This window comes from Durio zibethinus, chromosome 23, assembly GCF_047325235.1.
Source record: "Durio zibethinus cultivar Kanyao isolate XHJ-2024 chromosome 23, ASM4732523v1, whole genome shotgun sequence".
NCBI lineage: Eukaryota > Viridiplantae > Streptophyta > Magnoliopsida > Malvales > Malvaceae > Durio > Durio zibethinus.
The window spans coordinates 3368355-3388719 of NC_143184.1; the positions used below are offsets into that span (position 1 = coordinate 3368355).

The 20365-nt window shown below is 34.0% G+C and overlaps 3 protein-coding genes, 1 long non-coding RNA gene and 1 pseudogene across 6 annotated transcripts; 2 read left to right on the forward strand and 3 right to left on the reverse strand.

The window, feature by feature from the left end:
• The first annotated feature begins 4523 nt into the window (after positions 1-4523).
• LOC111313373 (uncharacterized) lies at positions 4524-7438 on the forward strand. The gene is made up of 4 exons (XM_022914043.2): positions 4524-4990; positions 5282-5862; positions 6433-6945; positions 7033-7438. Exons 1-4 carry the CDS (start codon positions 4741-4743, stop codon positions 7156-7158), a joined length of 1470 nt encoding a protein of 489 aa, XP_022769778.2. The 5' UTR covers positions 4524-4740; the 3' UTR covers positions 7159-7438.
• A 777-nt stretch (positions 7439-8215) lies between these two features.
• Positions 8216-9526, forward strand: LOC149512102 (uncharacterized). Its single transcript, XR_016332753.1, has 2 exons — positions 8216-8666; positions 9333-9526. It is a non-coding gene; the product is annotated as an uncharacterized LOC149512102 (long non-coding RNA).
• A 780-nt stretch (positions 9527-10306) lies between these two features.
• Positions 10307-12764, reverse strand: LOC111313374 (protein RADIALIS-like 3). 2 transcript variants are annotated; one of them, XM_089752958.1, is made up of 2 exons: positions 11633-12764; positions 10307-10784 (listed from the first exon to the last, which is right to left on the reverse strand). In XM_089752958.1, the coding sequence occupies exons 1-2, from the start codon at positions 11917-11919 to the stop codon at positions 10742-10744; spliced, it is 330 nt and encodes a 109-aa protein (XP_089609084.1). In that variant the 5' UTR covers positions 11920-12764; the 3' UTR covers positions 10307-10741. The 2 variants fall into 2 exon arrangements, with proteins under 2 accessions (XP_089609084.1, XP_022769779.1); XM_022914044.2 differs by having other exon boundaries at positions 10312-10769; positions 11633-12747.
• A 1602-nt stretch (positions 12765-14366) lies between these two features.
• LOC111313042 (peptide chain release factor 1, mitochondrial-like) lies at positions 14367-16497 on the reverse strand (annotated as a pseudogene). Its single transcript, XR_016332367.1, has 8 exons — positions 16479-16497; positions 16320-16368; positions 16137-16215; positions 15883-15957; positions 15735-15810; positions 15384-15501; positions 14789-14880; positions 14367-14705 (listed from the first exon to the last, which is right to left on the reverse strand). The product of XR_016332367.1 is annotated as a peptide chain release factor 1, mitochondrial-like (transcript).
• Positions 16498-17998: 1501 nt separating this feature from the next.
• On the reverse strand, positions 17999-20200 carry LOC111313375 (putative pectinesterase/pectinesterase inhibitor 21). The gene is made up of 2 exons (XM_022914045.2): positions 19037-20200; positions 17999-18959 (listed from the first exon to the last, which is right to left on the reverse strand). The coding sequence occupies exons 1-2, from the start codon at positions 20004-20006 to the stop codon at positions 18262-18264; spliced, it is 1668 nt and encodes a 555-aa protein (XP_022769780.2). The 5' UTR covers positions 20007-20200; the 3' UTR covers positions 17999-18261.
• Between the last annotated feature and the right edge of the window lie 165 nt (positions 20201-20365).

Sequence of the window (20365 nt, forward strand, 5' to 3'; positions counted from 1 at the left end):
AGAATAAAAGTATATAATGGGTTTTAAACCCTAGTTAAACCCTTCTGCAAGAAACGTGATCGCCAAGTTTTGACTAGGGTGCTAGCGGTGCATGCATGTAAGTTGCTGTAACTACTTCTGCGTCCAGGCTCAGTGAGCTTTTGAAGGCCCATATATTATTTAATGGGTTACCTGAAAACTGATCCGTTTTGTGAGAAATTGGGCCGTTGACAAAGTGACAGAATCAATTAATAGGCCGGTTTTTAATTGATTAACACCCGTTTATCACATACTAAGCCCATATAATAAACAGTAGTAGTAATACTATTCCAACAAATTTCTAGACAGCTCTAATTCCTGATTGTGAAGCAAATCAGGCAAGATTTGTTCGTGTTTACAGCATATGGGAGCAATAGAATTATAGAACAATTATTATATCCTTGTAATAGAACCTGCTTGGAAGATAATACCATTTGTTAAAAGAAATTCTTTTAACTAGAAAAAGGAGGAATATAATTATAGAAAAATTATTATATCCTTGAAATTGTAACTTTCTAGGAAAATAATACCTCTAGTTATGATTTGCTAGGAGAGAAATTTTTTTAAACTTAGAAATCATATCCTCCATCAAGAAAAGACAAAGACTTCTGATATTTTTTTGTTCAAACCAACCAAATTTGATTTCAGAACCATGTGACACAGATAACAAGTGTTTCTTTACGGGTAAATTTGGAAGCCGTGTTCATGGCCACCAACCATCACAATATCAATCATTTGGCGTATAACAAAAGAGAAAAAGGAAAAGGAAGTCAGTTGGAAGTTTATATTTTGGTCGGATACAAAGCAATATCTCCCCCAACCAACAACTTTCCACCTCCACTAAAAATCTATGGTAATATTTACCTAGGTAGCTAATTTTGATCCCTCGGCATATTAGTGAGGAAACTTCCTTTATCAACTGGTTCAAGTACTTCACGAACAAAGGAAATGGAACTGTGTATATAATATATGTATTGTCTTTTGCAGATGCTGTCACTCTTCCAGGAAAAAAAAAGAAAAAAGACAGAACTGGTCAATGTAATTATTCACTGTCCTTTCAATTAACTTCTTCACCAGAATGTAGTGATGCACTTAGTGATCTTGCTTGCCTCTGAATCATAGGCCTTGGCTTTGTCAGTTTGTGGAGGGTCAGAAAATGCCCAACTGGCATAACATACATTCATTGGGGAAGGTCTGCCGGCGGATTAGCTATTTTCTGTTTGCATTTATTATTTTACCTGATCCTTTCATGAACAAGGATAATTTTACGTAGGTACTAGGGGTATTTTTTTGATTCGACGGTACTTATTAATTAAATGACAAAAATAGGATAAGGAAGTAACGAACAAAATCAAAAACAAAAAAAAAACCATAAAAAAGTGGATAAAATTAATTAAATAAAATATCATCAAACTCTCTTTTATTAATTTGTTTGTGCATTATTACTAGAGGTACTTTTTTTATCGTGTAATTAATTTTGAATCCAATTAATTGAATTATAATATTATAAATTTATTAATTAAATTAAAATTTTTCATTTTAAAAACTAATTAATTAAAATTAATTTAATCAATTTGATTAATTTTTTAAATTAATCAAATAGTAAAATATATTAAATTATATTATAAATTCTTAAATTTTTATATTTTAAATAAATTAAATAAAATTATATAATAAAAATATTTAAATATCAAAATGTTAAATTAAAAATTTTAATAACTTAAAATGAAATTGACATTTTTATATATTTTTGGTTTTATATATAGATTTTATTATATTTTAATTAAAATTTTAATTAATTTAATTTTTGAATTGAATTATTTGAAATTTGAAATTTCTTTAAAATTATTTCTAATAACTAACTAAAATTGATTGTTGGTCGACTGATTAATCGAATTAAATAAATTTAATCGTTCGATTAAGTTAAAATCAAAATTTGAACACTCCAAATGACTAAGACTACCGTAAGATAATTTTCTTTTATCTATATTGGCATGTAATATAGGATTATTTTGTCATTTTTTTAAAACTTATATTTTTTGTTATGAATATAAATTAAATTATAATTTTTTAGTTACAAAATATAAGACAAACTTAGATAAAATTCTTTAAATGAAACTTGTATAATTCCTTTCTAAAAACAATTTAATAAAAACTTTAATAAAAAGCCTAAACTAACAAATTGATAGAATTTATTATGAAAAATGATAATATGTAAAAAAAATTAAATGTTGTTTATAATTTAAATTTGATTTCTATTCATTGATAAAAATTTTGTTAAAATTTTTACTACAAATACTTGTTTAAAAAATATATCAAATTTTATTATTATTATTTTTTAATTTTACACTTTATGTAACAAGACTTTTTAATTTATTAATTTTGATTTTAATTTTAATTTTTATTTAATCATTTTTAATATGAAATTCACAAATTTCATCTAAGCAATTTACCTAAGTCTTTCCCACTAAATACTCTTTAAATTTATAAATTTTTATGATTAAATGCTAGATTGATTTTTCAATAAAAAGAGTTGGGAGAGTTATTTTATCAAAAATAGCTTCTTTTCATTTTCTTTTTCTTTTCTTCAGGATATATATATGGATTGGAAAATTAGTGCTGTACTATTCAACTTTCCCCTATGCAGTTGATGAAATCAATGCTTATTGAATATGGATTGGTTTGCCTATCGTGGCATACTAGTTTTAAGCCGGTGCTATGTATAAATAAGTAAATTATTATAATTTTTATCATATATATCTATTTACCTAAAAAGGAAATTGAACAAAAAATATCTAAAAAAGAAATATAGAAGAGTATAAGAAATTTGGTATAAGAGTTTCAATTATAGTTTTAATATTTTTAAAATTTTATGACTTGTTAAATAAAATAAATGATAAACTTCACAAAATTGAAAATTTTATTTATTTTTTATAAGATTTTTAAAAATTACAAACTAATTACCCTTTACATCATCTAAAGCTTTGCTCATGAGAACTTAGAAAATACCTTTTTTTTTTGTTCAATTAAGACCAAAACATATTTAATTTGGTCATAATCAATTAAATCATTTTAGGTCGATTTGGCTTACAATATAATATCTAAGAATTCTTATGATTTGGCACACAATCAATGTATAGCCTTCTAGTATAATAGCATCAAAATTAATAAATTTTTCTTAACATATGATTATAAAACTTTGCAAATTAATATAATCTTATCGAATAACCTCTTAAAATAAACCAAAATTATTAAGCATCTACTAATTAATACCTCGCAAAAAAAATATATATTTAGCAACATCATATTCAACATATATATATATATTATCAAAGATTCGCCTTTAAATTATAGATTAAATAAATTATACTAAAATCTATAATTGATAAAATTGCTATTCTAAAAATAAAGCCTAACCATTGCAAAAATTAAAAAAAAAAAGGGTAAAATCTCCATAAACTTACAAAAGACTAGCAAGCAAGATTACAAAATAAATTTCTTATAAGATAATAGAGATAAAATAGTAGTAAAACAAAAGTTGGAGAATAATAAAATTCGATTTGTTAATATTCTTTTTGAGAAAACATTGTGTTTATATTACTATCAATAAACGTTACTGTAAATGTATTAAAAAGTTACTATCATTAACTGTCTAATGTAATAAGTAATAAAAATATATAGAATTAATTCAATTTTCCTTTCAAAATTATAAATTGTGAATTTTTATTTAATTTGCTGCATTTAAAAAAAACAATTTTTTTCTAATTTATTGATATCATTATTGTCAACTTGTTAAATGACTCATTTTTATTTCCTTATTTACCACATTAAATTTTATTTAATTCTTCATAAGTAATAGCAGATATGAAAATATATTCATGAGTAATTAGTTTATTATTATTTAGTTTCTTTCTTTTTTTATCTATATCATTAACCAAATTAATTGTGACTTATTCCTATAAGGTAAAATTATTGGTTATTTAAAATGTAATAAATGTAATTAATTTAGTCTAACTAATTATTTTTTAAGTAATAAAAGCATTACTATAAAAAATAATAAAAACATTTTAAATAAATAAAATGCATTTATTAAAGAATACATAGTGATTTTTAAATCCATCTACATATAAAAAATATAAACAATTCAGATTGGACTGTTTTCTTTTTTATCGAAAAGTTTAGTTTTTATATATTTATATAAGATATAAAATTGCATATTTAGATTGATTTTGCATTAATTAATTAAGTAATTATCTTGATTAAACATATTGTATTATGTCTCATTTTTTCAAGAAAAAGGAGAAAATAATGCTAGATCAGGTTACAACTACCTTAACTCTATTTTATTTTGCTATGTTGAAATTTGGTCAATGAATTTTACCATTATTTAAAAGTCAAACAATGAAACAACTATACTTTTGAAAGATAAAATTAGAATTCAAAAGGGTAACTTTCTTTAGCTTCAAAGGAACAGGAAGAGTTCGTATGATAAAAAAAAATGTTTCGGGAGAAAAAACAGGAACGAAAGATCTTCGACCGGGTTAAGATGTAGTTAGACATAACAATGAAGTCCTATAACTGGTAAATACTAGTGATAGAAATTAGTCGGGTAACCAGCTCAGGCCGAATCTCTATTTATATACATGTTTTCATACAAAGGAAAAAAAGAAACCTAAGAAATCACAACGTAAGTTTGCTTTAGAGGCAGAGTTGAGAGGCACCATGGAGAAGCAGTTGCATTTGCTTACGATGTTTCTGTGGGTAAATTTGCTTATGTGGGGAGTTAGTGCCGGAACTGAAAAGGTAGTAGAAAGGAAAACAGCCGAAAAAGAAATATCAGCAGTGGGTGATCCAGGAATGGAAAGAGATGGTTTAAGAGTGGCCTTTGAAGCTTGGAACTTTTGCAATGAAGTTGCATATGAAGCTCCTGGCATGGGAAGCCCCAGAGCTGCTGATTGTTTTGATATTGCAAGTAAGTACAAGAATAATTAAAAAAACAAACATACATACAAAAAGTAAACCAAAGGCTTAAACTTTTTCCTTTTTATTAAAGCTTTTATGATATGATGAATTAGAATTATTTTTTATAGAATTTACTATAATTTTATCAGAACGGGTGCAGTAATTGATTTCTGCATGAGTTTTGTTTTTGTTCCTTGGAACTAGCAAAAGAATATGATTTCTATTGTAACAGTTGTTTAGTATTCTTAAATTTGGTTGAAAATTTTCTAGTGTTCTAATTCTTTTTTGTAAATGGGGCAAGATTCAACTCTGATACACAAGGTATCAGAGGCTGATAACAGACTTGGGATAGGCCAATCATTCAAAGGACTGACTCTAAATGCACTGCACAGCCCAGATCTATATGCAGTTGAGAAGGAGTTATATTTAGGTTCTTTATGTGAAGTTTCAGAAAATTCAAAGCCATGGCATTTTTGGATGGTTATGCTAAAAAATGGCAACTTTGACACAAGGACCAGTTGGTGTCCTGAAAATGGGAGATTCGTGCCTCCTTTTACTACAACGAGGTTTCCTTGCTTTGGAGAAGGGTGCATGAATCAGCCCACTTTTAATCATCAACCGACACAACTCTTAGGTGACGGAACAATGAGAGGATGGTTCAATGGAACTTATGATTTGGATTCTGATATTGGGAAAGGACTTGACAATATCTCCTTTTATGAGGTGGTTTGGGAGAAGAAGCTTGCTTCTGGAAGTTGGGTCTTTAAGCATAAGCTCAAGACTTCAAAGAAGTACCCATGGTTGATGCTATACCTCAGAGCTGATGCAACCAAAGGATTCTCTGGAGGCTACCATTATGAAACAAGAGGAATGCTCAATACCGTAAGTTGAAACTCTTTGGAAGAAAAATACTACTGCTTTACTTGGTTAATTAGTTTAAGATCCCAGTCACAATTTTTTTAATCTTGATTTTCTGTGCTTAACAAAAAATGTAGATTATTCTAATCTCTCAGTGTTCTTAAATTCTCGAGGACATAATGTAGTGCTGTAATTGCTGATGGTGTTATTTTCTTGGCTTCTTGAAAATACCATTCATGTGGCAGGTGAGTGAAATATGTCATTATTTGGGAGGCAAATTGTGTCTCTGCAACATTAATCATGGCTGATATCAAATCAGGCCTAACCATGTTACTTTTACAACTAATTCATACCAAATCCATGTCCTTGCTTACTTTGTACATTAACTGGATGTGGGTTGAACTGGTACCTGAGTTGACAGGCCTTGAAACAGATTGATTCAAGACCACAGAGGTCATATTGTCATGCTATCAATTAGTTTTCTTAATAAAACAATAGTGGTCTATGATTATGATTTGGATCTTTTGATTCCTTTCACTGCATACTTGTTAGTCACTCTCACTTTGAAAGAGTAACGAATTGGTTTACTTTCAGCTCCCAGAGTCTGATTTTAAAGTCAGGTTCACTTTGGATGTAAAAAAAGGAGGAGGACCCAAGAGCCAGTTCTACCTGATAGATATCGGCAGCTGCTGGAAGAATAATGGTAAGCCTTGTGATGGAGATGTGCTCACAGACGTTACACGATACAGTGAGATGATCGTCAATCCAGATGTTCCAGATTGGTGTAGCCCGACCGCTTTGGGCAACTGCCCACCATACCATATTACTCCAGACAACAAAAAGATTTACAGAAATGACACTGCCAATTTCCCATATGGTGCTTATCACTACTACTGTGCTCCTGGCAATGCTAAACACTTGGAGGAACCTGTTAGCCTTTGTGATCCATACAGCAATCCTCAAGCGCAAGAAATAGTTCAGTTGCTGCCTCACCCCATATGGGCTGAATATGGCTACCCAACCGAAAAGGGACAAGGCTGGGTTGGGGATCCAAGAACTTGGGTGCTCGACACCGGAGGCCTAGCCAGTAGACTCTACTTTTATCAGGTATTGCGTATAACTTATCTGAGAACGCGTTACTGCGAAATAATCTTGTTCCTTGTTGACCGTTTATGGCTCTTTTTTCAATTTCAGGATCCAGACACCCCTCCTGCTAAAAGAATATGGACATCTATCGACATGGGTACAGAAATTTTTGTCAGTGACAAAGATGAAGAGGCAGAATGGACCCTTAGTGACTTCGATGTTCTTCTCATGTGATTGTTTATTCAAGCGTTTCACCTTCCATTTATTATTTATTTTCGTTGTTTTTAGCCTCTTAATTAGGAAGAGCTTGTGATGCCAATTATTCAAGAGTGCAAGGATATAGTAGCCAATCAAGCTCGAAGGGCTTGGTTCTTCTAATCCTGAAAGTTTGTTCATTTCATTACCTTACTCTAGGAAATCAAATTCGAAGCTTCATGGACCATAAATTACTTATTAATTGCATCTTTGGGACTTTCGGAAGTTAAGTTTTGCTTAAGAAATGGCTTGTTTGCAGAAAATTGAGTGCTTTTTTTTTTTTTTTATTGTTTAGAAAGTGACTAATTAACCTGATTGTTCCTGACATACAAACGAACCTCCCATGGTGGTTCCAAATTCCAATTATGGGTGTTTTTGACAAAGGTTGGGAAAAAGTTATGGGACCATCGTCAAAGGGTTTGACATAATTAATCATGCTAGTTTTGGATCTTTAAAGTTCGGTGGTCTTAATGTCCTACCATGTGCGCATCTAAATTCCACCAAATTTATCCTGTCATAAACACACAAATGACAAAACAGTTGTATAACCTTCGCTGGATGCCGAGATGAAGATGATGCATTACAGCTAGAGCAAGTGTCCGTATAGTTGCTGTGAACCCCAATCCCTCCTTTCCTTCCCCACCAATCATATATATTGGTTTATTATATTTTTAAATTACTATTTTAAATATTTTTTATTGTAAATATTAATGAGATTTATTCAATTTTTAAATGAAAATTTATTTCCATTGAAGGCTTTTCTCTGAATAAATTTATTTGATATAAATAAAACAGTTGAGATCTATATTTAATTATTTTATCTTCAGAGTTCCAATTTTATATTAAACTTTAAAACAATTAAATCATATATTAATCTAATACATTTTTCTCACGTAATAAACTTTGCATATTAATATAAATTTTGATTAGCATACAATAACTTTAAGTATTAATACAAATTTGTAATATGCAATTATTATATAAAAAAATTAAAATGTTGACGTGACAGTAAATACTCATTATATAAATATATTTTTTAAGTTTAAAATCTCTAACAAGAATATATAAAATACATTAGGTGATTAAATTATAACCATGCTTTTAATTTAAAAAAAAAAGAGTTGTGTCGGGGCCTTCAAATGCAAAATCCAGGCTTAACTCGTAGCCCAGATCGGTTAACATTTTATTAATAAACTTAAAACCCAAGATCCGTTGTTCTCTGTTCTTCGAATAGGCCCGGAAAGGCAGATCATTGCGCACCGCAGACTTCCTCTTAAACGATGTCGCATTTGGGAAAACACCTTCCATCAATATGTCTCGCCTGCTCCTGCTGATCAATGAGGTGATCAATTTCCCTCCAAAATTGCCCAAAAGAAAATCAAACCGAGATTTCTCCCAGAAAATTCTCCTTCTTTGAACTCCAATTAGAATGCACCGCTAACGATTCAAGACCAATTACGAAATTAGGGTTTTCAATCTTTCAGAAGGTAACTGCTTCCTCTTAATTTCTGATTTTTTTTTTTTTTGTATTTATTCTGTTTATTTTTTTTTCTGAAATTATTTCGGAAGGCTTAGTAGTTAAGGTTGCTCAGCCGCATTCTAGTTCTTGGCAATTTCTTAGATCGACAGGCAACATTTGTCATCTGTTTTTCACCATCAGCTCTCCCTTTCCAAGTTTTGTAATCCAAGACCTCAATCTCTTTTGCTGAAATAGACCAATATCTTCTGCTTTCAATCAGTATCTGTTGCTTTTCTGCATCTGCCTGAAAAGAGATAGTAGTAGAATACCGATTTCTCCTATCAGAAGCAAACATACTTGATTGACTTTCGTCATTAATGGAACATACCATTCCAAATCCGCAACGTGATAACCTGAATCTGTTTATTCAAAGATTACCGTGGAGATGCTACGCTATGACATCATTCAATTCTTTAAATTCTAAAGTAATTTATTTATTTATTTATTTTTTGGGAGAGGCCGTGAGAGTGTATAGTATCCATATCATTGGAGAATATGAGAGTACTATCAGGTGTAGTACATATTCGTCCTTCCAGAAATACTAACATATTTTCAACCAGTACTCAAAATTGCCAGTACAGAGTCAGTTTAGTACATGTTGTACTGTAATCCACTAATCCTTTTGGATTTGTAGCATAAATAGCTGAGATGACAGCAAAGACTCAAACCAAGTTCCCAGGTTTGCTGAAACCGCACTATGGCTTATGAGTTTTGTCAAAAAAGAAGGATAGAGACCTGAGCCCTGAGGTCATTGTGCAAGCGCCAGGTTTGTTTTGGGCTTTCACAGATGCACCGGGACAAGGTGAGGTGAAAGTCAATAGTGAGAGATTGAGAAATATGTGAGAGACAGACAAAGACAGGGAACAGGCTGAGCATGGATGGATCTACCAACAGATTTCTGTTGTTTCTCCTCTCATGCACTGCCTCTTCCCTGGCTCTGCCTCCTCCGTTTTTCTCCTCCCTTTTATTTCATCTTATTTATGGTTGGGATTATTCTCTTATCTTTTATTATAATAGCCAATTGATTGAATTTAGATCCAGGTTTATGACAGCTACGTTTAACAAGAAACTAAAACTAATGTGGTGAGTCTGGTGAATTTTGCCCCTACGGTCCCAGCTCTTTTTCTCCCCTATTGCACATTTTCTTTTGTTTTGTTGAAGATAAACTATTCTTCCAATCCAAGTGGAGCTGCCCTCTAAAATTGTTGACATGGCATGAGGTTACTGGAAGTGGTACCAGATATGAATATGATCGCATTGTTTTGTGATACGAGTATATGACCCAAAGTTTAGGTATTTATTTTTTCTGAATATACTGTGGAATATTCATTTCATTGTACATAGAGATGAAATTTCTCTTGATATTTAAGATTTCAAGTTGATAATAGCAAACGATTCTGAACTCCACGTACAGAATAATGACATGAAAACACTGCTTTTTCACTGTTCTTTCCATCGCTGCTTCTCCGATTAGCGGTAGACACCCTGTACGTTGATGGAAATGTAATTTACCTATGTTCTTTATGTGAATAATGAGATCAAGTTCGTTTAAGATAGATTGGTTTAATTTATGCTTGTAATTAACTACCTTAAGTGGATTTCACAATTGGGAAACAATTTTTTTTCAAGGAGCAGAATCACAATCATATTAAGCAATATAAAAGGAGTGGTTGCAACTTGCAAAGTTCTCCCAGAAAGTCAGATGATGGACGTTGCCGCAATGTGACCAGATAGAGACTCATAATCTTTAAAGAGACAAGTAAAACAAGTCTAACACAGCATACTACTTAAATTTCCAACAAACAAGGACCCAGACCCCTTTCTACCATCCACAAATCGGAAAGTTGAAATCTTTCCAATAATTTTTGTTTTACAATGAAGAGACTGATTACCTCTAGGAACAACGGATATAGCATTAGAATTGATGCATTAATATAACAACCAGGGTTGTCAATATGCCATGCATTCTTTGCGGGCATGAGTTCTGGCAGCAATCAGTAACCAATCTGCTTTAATTTCATAAACCAGAACTAGCTCTGGGGATCAATTTATGTCCAATCGGACGAGCAAGCTGTAAGCCAAAATACTATAACCATCAGATAAGAAAAGAAAAAAAAGAAAAGAAAAAAGATGACCATGTTAGCTAGACAGATACATACTGAATCTGATTGACCTTACGCAAGGACTTTAAATCTGCTTATAGTAAAGGCTTGAGTTATAGATGTAGAATCACATAATTAGCTGAATCATTCATCCAAATTCCAATTATGGATATAAACTTGAGTTACTCAAATACAGTCCAAAAGAAAATAAAAGCAAGAAAACAAAGGGTAAAAAACACCCTTCAGAAGTTGACTTTTTTTTAGGCTTTCAGCTAAGGAATAAATTCGGGCCTAGAGCTGCTCAAGCTGAAATTGCTTACTTTACATCTATTGCAGAATAACACCAGAAATAGAATGATTCTCAATTCAGTTATTGTCTCAGTGGCCTAAAATGCTAGCTAAAGAAAAATATATCCTGAATAAAATAGAGAAAAAATTTCCTATGAAATTTGTATTATGAATTTATGATGCAGGAAAGGCTAAAAAGAAAAGTCCTAGATTGAGAGGCATAGTAACATAGGATCCTTCTACTTGTCCCTTATGAATGGCCAGGTCAAGTTGTTGAACTGGGAATTAGCCCAGATGGCTATGCATGCGTAAACACTCAGATCAAACGATACAGTTTGCAGAGTCAACAGACTCAGATGCACGTGTATCCTAGTTTACTTCCTCGTTAGCTATGAATTGTAACGATCCTAGTGAATTAAGACTCTCTAATCATCAAAATGGACTAGACAGTTTCATGAAACATGATGGGCGAGAGAGGGGAAAGAATATAAAGAATTGGTAGAAGAGAGGCAAAAGAAGCTCGCAGATAAGAAAGATTGCATACTTGTTATCTTCATCAGTCCAGCATACGGATTGAGCAGAGTCGACTTGAATACAAGACTGAGCTTCGCCAAGTTTATGGTCCAGTTTGCCAGACTCTATAAACTGCAAATCCTCCAAAAGTATCACATAATGTTTTTGCACATCTTCTGCACTTTTTTCCCCTCCAACCATGGCTGCAACCACTTCCCAACGATCTGGGTGTTGCTCATCAACCACTGCTAGAGCCAGCTCAAACAACTTGTTCTCCTCCCAGCTCCACCCACATAAAACTTTTGGAAAGTTATCCATAGATCACCTCTAAAAAACCTTGGCTTTTTCCTTTGATTGATTGATATGGTTCTTTTGAGGAAAATAAGGAAGAGTTAATAATTGCTTCACATTCTAGGATTCATGGAAGAAGAAGAAGAAGAGCTGAAGAGGAATCTTTTTTTGGGTTAACTTGTTTGATTCTCTAGACCAAATTCTAACACCCGTGTCTTTGGGGGGGTGTCAGACAAACGTTTTCAGCAGCAAATCTTCCCTTTTTGTTTGTTTTTTTGAGGGAGTCTTTTTGTCAGATACAACACGGCTTTCCTTGGTCTAGATCTAACCATGGGCAATGAAAAATAGTAAAATAAACAAAAATAAACTCTACATAAAAGAATATACTAATCCATCTGGTCTAAAACAGGAAAACCAAAGGTCAAAAACAGACATAACTTGAAGACTTCACCAACCATTTCTTGCAGTAAGTAGAATACCACTTTTCTCCAATTCTAGCATCGGATTCTAAATATTGTTAGATCCCGAAATACAGCATTACATGTAATTTTAAAGTAATTAAAAGCAACAATGGAAAAGAATCTAAGCATGATTTTAGCTTAAGCCAATCATCCCTTTTCACTTTTTTCCAAATTTCTACCTTGAAACTAAAGAAAGAGACTTTTGTGGGCAGCATCACACATTGGCTGATTTTTCTAAGTTTCCAAGCGATTACAGTTCAGACCACCTAGATCATTTCAAGGATTTTTTAATGGGTGGAATGACTTGGTTGTAGAAGAAAACATTTATTTTTCTTACTAGTTTTTCCTGATCGGACACCATCGTTGGCAGTGAAAACTGATCCCAAACCAACTTTTCCTTCCTCTATTTTTTCATTCGCGGAGTTTCTTAGGGTAAGGTTTGCTTTTAATAGATGTGTTAACTGTTAACCTGTCTCCTTCAGTCCGGACAGTTTTGGATCCTAAGGGATTTGAACAATATCTCTGGGCTTTGCCTACAGCCTTACAGTACTTCCTCGTGTATTCAACAATGAGTGGCTGCACAAATGCATTATCATCTAAAAGAAGACTTATTTTAAAGAAAAAAGTGGCAACATTTTCCATGCTAAAGTTGTTGCCCCACAACTTGATTTCGGCCGAAAAAGGTTGTACCGTACCCCACGGCCCACTTATCAAACAAATCTCATCCAGTCAATTCGTCTCAGGCTTTTTTTTGTTTTTGAAGGTGAACTATAGACTTACTCAAGGCAATTAATTTTATGATTTTATCATCTTTGTTTTATTTTTAGAAGGAGATGGATTCAATCAGAGATTTATGTCTGTTTAGTGGCATGAGCCATCAATTCTCTTTGGCGAAAGCGACATGATTAGTGTTAGCTTACCAGCATAGATAGGGTCGGTGTCTAGGTGGGTCAGTTAGACCAAATGGCTCAGACCAATTGACAGAAATGCCAACCACCATTTTTTTACCTTCGAATCCTGCAGCATCTCCACTTCCTTTGAATTGAAGCATGGCTGTTGAGCCATTGATCAAAAAATTGGGAGAGGGAGGGGTAGGAACAGACTATTGACCCAAAACTTATTTGTCAATTTCATGACCACGAGCTTCTAATAATCTGGATTGGATGAGATGAATTTCACATTAATACTAGTCCCATCAGTAGCTAGCGCTCCCAGACTTTAGGCCCCGGTGAATGCAATTATCTCAGAAGTAAGAAAGCAATCGCGTCTCACAGTTTTTGCGGCAAAAAAAATTTGCATACTTGTAATACAAGGCTGTTGGAAACTTTGACAGGGTTATTTACCAAAAAGTCTGGTGGGGGCATCAAAACAAATTTCAATTCACTTAATTAAAATCATTGAAAATTAAAAAAAATTAATAAAAATTATTTAAAATGTTAAGTAACTTTTTATTAATTTTATAAAGTTACTTAATACATTAAATTAATTTTATCTAAAAATATTATTTAATTATATTAATATGATATTTTTATTTTTTTCTCTTTAACTTTTATTAATTAAAAGTAATTATAAAATTATATTTTTTACTTTTCACAAAAATTTCATAAACATCTATTAAACATTTCATTTTCAAACATTACTAACAATTTTTACATCATAAATTCGATAGTTAAATTCATTCAAAATTAAAAGTTAAATATTTAACTTTTTGCAATGTTTAATTTATTCAATTTTGTCAGATTGCATCTATAATCTAAAGAATTTGTGTACACAATATTGTAAAATATTGTGTCTTTACAACAGGTGATGTGTCATGATTTGGAAGAACTATTAATCTTAGTGCTATGATTTGACTTAAAATATAAATGTTTATAGCACCTTAACTTTATAAAACATTTATTTTAAATAAAATCATGAGATTTAATAAATAATATCTTATAAATTAATAAGAAAGGAAAGACAGTTGCATATGTCATGGAAGTGTAATGGCCTGTCTCTTAACATATGCGTCACTAGTAAGAATTAGAATATTTTATAGGTCCAAATTGCAAGATAACAAAAAGTACGACGTAAAATATGACCATTTCATGCTAGAAAATGATGATTAGTGAAAAAAAAAATCTGCAACTGGCGAGACATTACGACCACTAGAAAAGGTCATTGAGCATAAGTGAAGGCTGTAATTGCATCCATTTCCTGTTGCAAAAGAAGAGCATCAACAAAAACATCCAGATTCTCTCCCTACATCACATCTTTTTTTGCATGATAAATGATGCCAACACGATGATCGGTGACACACCCTTGAGGGAAGTTATAGGTTCGAATGCGCTCAGATCTATCCCCGCTGCCAATCTGTTCATGTCAAAGTGATCAGTATCTAATCATCTGGAATGAAGAACAAAAAATCTAACATTTCATCTAATAGTAACCCACACCTGTTCAGATTTAAGTTTCGACTCATCTGAATTCTAGACCTCTCTATTTCATACTGCTTCACTCGGAACGCCTTAAGTGCTTTGGCTTTGTTCTATTATATGAAGATGATGAGAGGGATGAAAATGGTTTAGCAAACCATGCAAATTCACATTTAAATGGTTTCAAGTTAAAATCCCTATCTAATATATAATATATACCTTACTTAAGAGACCTCAAATATTTTGCATATATCAGTAATCACCAAGTTTCAAAGACTAACTTTCTGTGCTCATGGATGCAATCATGTCAATACAGAAATACCAAGATATTCGCAAAAGATTATTTTCTTTTTTAAATACATGTAGAAGCCTACTGAGCTTTGAACTACACATGGAGATAACTCTCCCCCATCCCAAGATAATTTTTTGGCTAAAAATACCGCCGGGTTGAAAGTTCAAGTTCTAACTGTTAAAGTGTCTCCCTAAGGACAAACAAGTAAGGTAGTTGACTTGGCAATAACTATCACAAAATATGGGAAATTGAAGTCCAGTACAAAAGATCTTAAGACAAAAGAATGCCAGACTAAAATTCATCCTGTATAGATACTGTTTATACCAGTGGGCAAATGTGTGACTCTAACTGCACTGTTTGCAGTGTTGGCATGTTGACCACCAGAACCACCAGACCTGTAAGTATCAATTCTCAAATCTTCATTCCTTAACTGGACATCTACCTGCAGAAACCTCAACACGAACATCAATGAAAGCAGGCAAAAAGGATATATCAAATCAAAACTAGTAACGAGAGAACATAAGATTGTGATACTATAATGTCCAACGCTAAGGTTAAAGTGAACTAGCATAAGCAGTCAGAGCACTCAACAAAACTCCCAACCAAATAAATCTAAAAATCTTTCAAAAAGCGAAAAAAACCCCAAATGAAACACAAATTCATATCCTTAAGTACCTCATGAGCCTGAGGGAGAATAGCAACTGATACAGCACTAGTGCAGATAGGTGCAGACTTCTGTCACAGGAACACGCTGCCAAAAGAAAACTCCATGTAAATTATGCTTTAAGCCTTATATTGCATGTTAAATAGTCAGAAATGAAACCTGAACTCTGTGAATTCCACTCTCAAATTTAAGTTTCCCATAAACAACAGCTCCTGAGATTGTTGCACTAGCTTCCTGCTTAGGAGTACAAGAAGTAAAAGTTCAATGATGCAGAAACAAGATAAACTCCAAATGTTAATCCCAAAAACTTTAGAAAGAACGAGACCCTAGCAAATGCACCAGGTAAACAAACAAAAGAAACTATCTAAAATCAGACATAAGATAAAACACTCGATAAAATATGGAACACATACCTTTTATCCTTTCAAATCAGACTCTGCTATATCTAACACTTCAAAATTCCAACCCTTCTTCTGTGAGTACCTCTCATACCTGTTGTAACACAAGCAAAGAAACAATTCTCAGATAACCCGTTTCTAAACAAAATTAGGTGATTCACAGACAGTCCAATCCATGTGTACTGAGTAACGACTTACATTTCAAACACTTCCATTGCAAACAAAGAAGCCTCCTCCCCATCAGTCACTGATCAAACTTTTTGGCAAGTTCAATGCCAAAAAGTATGAAAAAAATAATCAACAAAAACAATGACAACAACTCGCATTTAAGTGCCCATCTCAACCTACACTTGTTACCTGCTCCCATCAGCATCATCCCTAGGAAGTAACAACTTGGGCAGCAAGTTCCGCTGCCTTTCTCTTCTTACAAAGCCAGACCCAGATCCTCAGTTGCCATCCCAAGCATGTCTTTATCATCGGATTATTCAGCCATCAATGGCCTTAAACCATCAATCTCCTATGTAAAATGAAAAACGAAAAGCCTAAAATTGCGTCTTTGTAGGACAAAATCACATGACAATAGCAACTATAGAAAGCAATAGGATAACGCATAAACATACCCATAGTATATACTATATTATCGACGCACAACAACTCAACTAGAGACTTAGATAGGAAAGCTACGGATACCATCAGCCAAGGTAGACAAAAGTTCACTCATCGATTCAGACAATAAATTGAAAGACAGAACATTAGTAAAAGGCAGAAAATGACAATACAAATATATCTTCTGTTTGGTTCTCAATTCAGTGATAAGGTCCACTGAGTCCCTAAGTTTTCAAAGCTCTTTGTTAGCCTTTGAATACTCAGCCGGGAAGGCTTCTGGCTGTCTTCAATCAACACCAACAAATTCAAAATACAATTAATTAGAAACATTAAAAAAAAAGAAATTTAAAAAATATTACCTGGTTTATTAGATTCTCGAGAAACACACTCCTATGCTTAATAGCGGATAATCTTTGTTCTATGATTTTAAGGTCAGTTGAAAGCTGAGGTTGCAACTCTGCCCATTACGAAAATATTGTTTCAATTAATCGAAAGCAAAATTTTTTTTTTCTGAAACTGAAACCAAGACATAAAAAGGCTTCACCAGTGGAATAATAACGAGAAAAAAAAAAAAAAAAAAGAGAAATGTTGGCAATTTCGGTTAGAAGAAACGATCTTTAATTATAAGGATTATCATTTACTTCAAGTTGCCTCAATGAATGAATGCACCGAATAAACCCCCGATTGAGTCTCCTCATTATTATTTCTTTTCTTCGTTTTTTTGCCTTCTCAACTGCTGAGCTCTGTTTCTTCTTCACTTTTCGGTTGAAGAATTGCTACTCTCTTGCCAACTTATTTCCGGCGTTGGAACCTGGCATTGCTAGGCGGGCAGCGGCTGGGGCTCAAGGCCATGTAGCAAAAAAGGCCAGTTCCCGCAAGAAGCAAAGGCTTGGTTTCAGTTTTTGAAGTTATGGGCCAGGAGCAGCCTACCCAGGCCTGCTAGGGTACTGGGTAAAAGTTAGAGACCCAAAAATTCAGACTTAAGCCCAATGAAACTGTATTTATTTCCGTAAGCTCACCTAACACTTGCAAAGAATTTTATCATTTCTCAATAATATTTCTTAATTCAAAAGCTAAGTTCAAATTCTCTTTTCTCAAAAAAAAAAAAAAAAAAACATCATTCATAAATAACCGCATATTTTGGCGAAAAATAATAATTGCATATCGTATTTTTTATACAATTGGGAGTAACTTACTTTTCTATTTTTAAAAAGTGATTCCTACATTTGCAGAACTTGAAGGTTAAAATTTCAATTATGGAATATATTAAACGAATGAGCTTTTTTATCAATAAAAGAATTACAGTAGAACACCAAAAGACAAAGGCAAGGACTCAAGAGACCTGAAAGGAATATCTAAACAGAAACTTACAAAAAGAAAATCATGATTGAGATGACATGCTCCTCCGTTTGATATTATACTGAGAGACCACAATAAAATTGTTTTCTTTGTATAAGGTTCTTTTGCAGTTGATCTCTCCTTTTTAATTTTTTTTGGACTCTCAGGTCCTGATTGTCCTCGCTCAAATGTCTTTTTAATATCTCAACCCAGCAGTGAAAGGAATGCCAGTGAAGGGCACCCAGTTCTCGCGGGCTAAAAGGAATGATTGGACAGTGAATCGCATGGCAGTCCTCCTGTCGATCCTATGGAAACCCCTCCAGGTAACCCTCCTAGCGGTGTTAGCACCAGGGCCACGGTTGTTGTACTCAGCATAGTAGAGAGTGTCAAGGAAATTGCTTCCAGCCCAAGGCATCCATCCTGCAGGCTGAATGAAGTCTCCCAAGGTGGACTCCATCACAACAGTTGTAGAGAATTGCTTCCACGGTCTGCCCAAGTATGTTGGGATCTTGAACCTGTCGGCGAAGAGCTTCTGCTCAGGGACAATCCTGCAGTTTTGGATAACGATACCAGTGTTCTCATCAGCGTTGGCCTTGCCCTGTGCAGTCACCGTGTTCTGTTGATTATCCAATGGCCTCCGGACAATGATCAATGAGTTCTGGATAATGGTAGGGGAATCACCGAAAATGAAGTCAATGGTTCCAGAGATGACACAGTTGCGGAAGAACTGACGGTTCGCTTGATTGTACAAGGTATCTTGGTAGCCATCCATCCTGCAGTTGAAGAAAGCTGACTTATCGGATTGAATGCGAAGAGCCACAGCTTGGTGCTTTTGAGCACCAGCAGTGTTCTGGAATCCCATAGATCTGGCAATGAACCCATCTCCAATAGCAGCTGCACCATTAAAATTATGCAATTATATCAAAAAAAATTTTGGGGAGAAATATGATGAATTAACTGGTGAAACTTACAGAAAGTGGAAGTCTGCCAGGTGGATGTGCCATCAACGAAGTTCTTGTGGCCAGTGACAATGGTCTTTCTTGGGCCATCACCGTAGATGAGGACGTTGGTAGTTTTTTTGTCGACGGTGATGTATTCGTCATAGATTCCAGCCTTGACATAGATCACATGTCGGACCTTGGAGTTCTTGGGAGCGGCAGCTAGGGCTGCAGCAATGGTCTTGAACTGGCCACTGCCATCCTTAGCCACAACAGCATTTGGTCTCAAGTTGCGGTTATCGATCCTAGCCAAAAGCTTGCGGTCTGCAGCCGAGAACCATGAGGGATAGCCATCCTTCTCAACAGAAAGAAGTCTACGTGAGGTAGGAATATTCAACTGGAGACCAAATTTCGAAAGAATATCCGACAACTTTGTCACAATTGCCAAGGCGTTGGCTGTGAGTTCGCTAGCATCAACAGCACCATTTGTCATCGTTTGTTTCATGCTGTTATCATGTTCGAAACCATCCAAGCATGACTGTTGGTATGAGATAACAGCGCTCAACCAGGTCCTCAGATCCGCTATGCGCTCATTCATGCTGCGCAATTCACTGTCACCCACCTCGGAGAATGATGCCTGAAGTGACTGAACGGCATAGTCCATCATCTCCTTACAATCATCCAAAGCCATCTTCGTGCGGCTATCGTTCTTGGCCTGAACGATCAGGGAGTCAGAATAGTTGAAGAACTTCTTGACTGCTTCCTCAGAGGCTAAGATAGCCTGGGCAACGTACTCTTTGGGATCAGTGCTGTTGACAGAACTGAGGGTCTTGTGGCAAGCTTCTTGGTAATCAGTAGAAGTACAGAAGTTAGACACGGCCTTCATTTTTGGAGACAATTCGGCCTTAGCATCCCCATTGCGATGAACTGCAGCAACAACGCCTAGGACTACTCCCACCACAAGAATGATGGAAATCCCCGAAATAATCACTTTACCCGTCATCTTTGCTAATTTTTTCTTTTTTCAGTCAATATTTTTTACTTTTTTTTTTTTTAATAAATGATAATCTCTCCCTCCGGCTGGCTATGGGGACTATAGCACAACGATCCGATTCCCAACCAACTCGAAGGGACTCGACGGGAGAAAGACTTTATTGGAAAGTGCTGTTTCTCTTCGTCTTTGTTTTGTTGCTTGATGGAATTGATTATGCATGCGGGTTTTTTATAGCAAGTGGGACCGTCTAAAATTAGGGTTCTTTGCATGGAAATGGACGTTGAAATCGAATGGCTTATCGTATTTTCCAATGGATAGGTCAGAATTCGTGGTTTGAGACAAAGCTTTTGACCGGTGATCAGCTTTAA

Coding starts and splice junctions, on each gene's coding strand:
- LOC111313373 (XM_022914043.2), top strand. CDS start 4,741: ATGGAGAAGCAGTTGCATTTGCTTACGATGTTTCTGTGGGTAAATTTG. Junction 4,991..5,281: donor TGATTGTTTTGATATTGCAA/GTAAGTACAAGA, acceptor AAATGGGGCAAG/ATTCAACTCTGATACACAAG. Junction 5,863..6,432: donor CAAGAGGAATGCTCAATACC/GTAAGTTGAAAC, acceptor GTTTACTTTCAG/CTCCCAGAGTCTGATTTTAA.
- LOC111313374 (XM_089752958.1), bottom strand. CDS start 11,919: ATGGATAACTTTCCAAAAGTTTTATGTGGGTGGAGCTGGGAGGAGAAC. Junction 10,785..11,632: donor TGGACTGATGAAGATAACAA/GTATGCAATCTT, acceptor TGATGGTTATAG/TATTTTGGCTTACAGCTTGC.
- LOC111313375 (XM_022914045.2), bottom strand. CDS start 20,006: ATGACGGGTAAAGTGATTATTTCGGGGATTTCCATCATTCTTGTGGTG. Junction 18,960..19,036: donor CTGGCAGACTTCCACTTTCT/GTAAGTTTCACC, acceptor TTAATGGTGCAG/CTGCTATTGGAGATGGGTTC.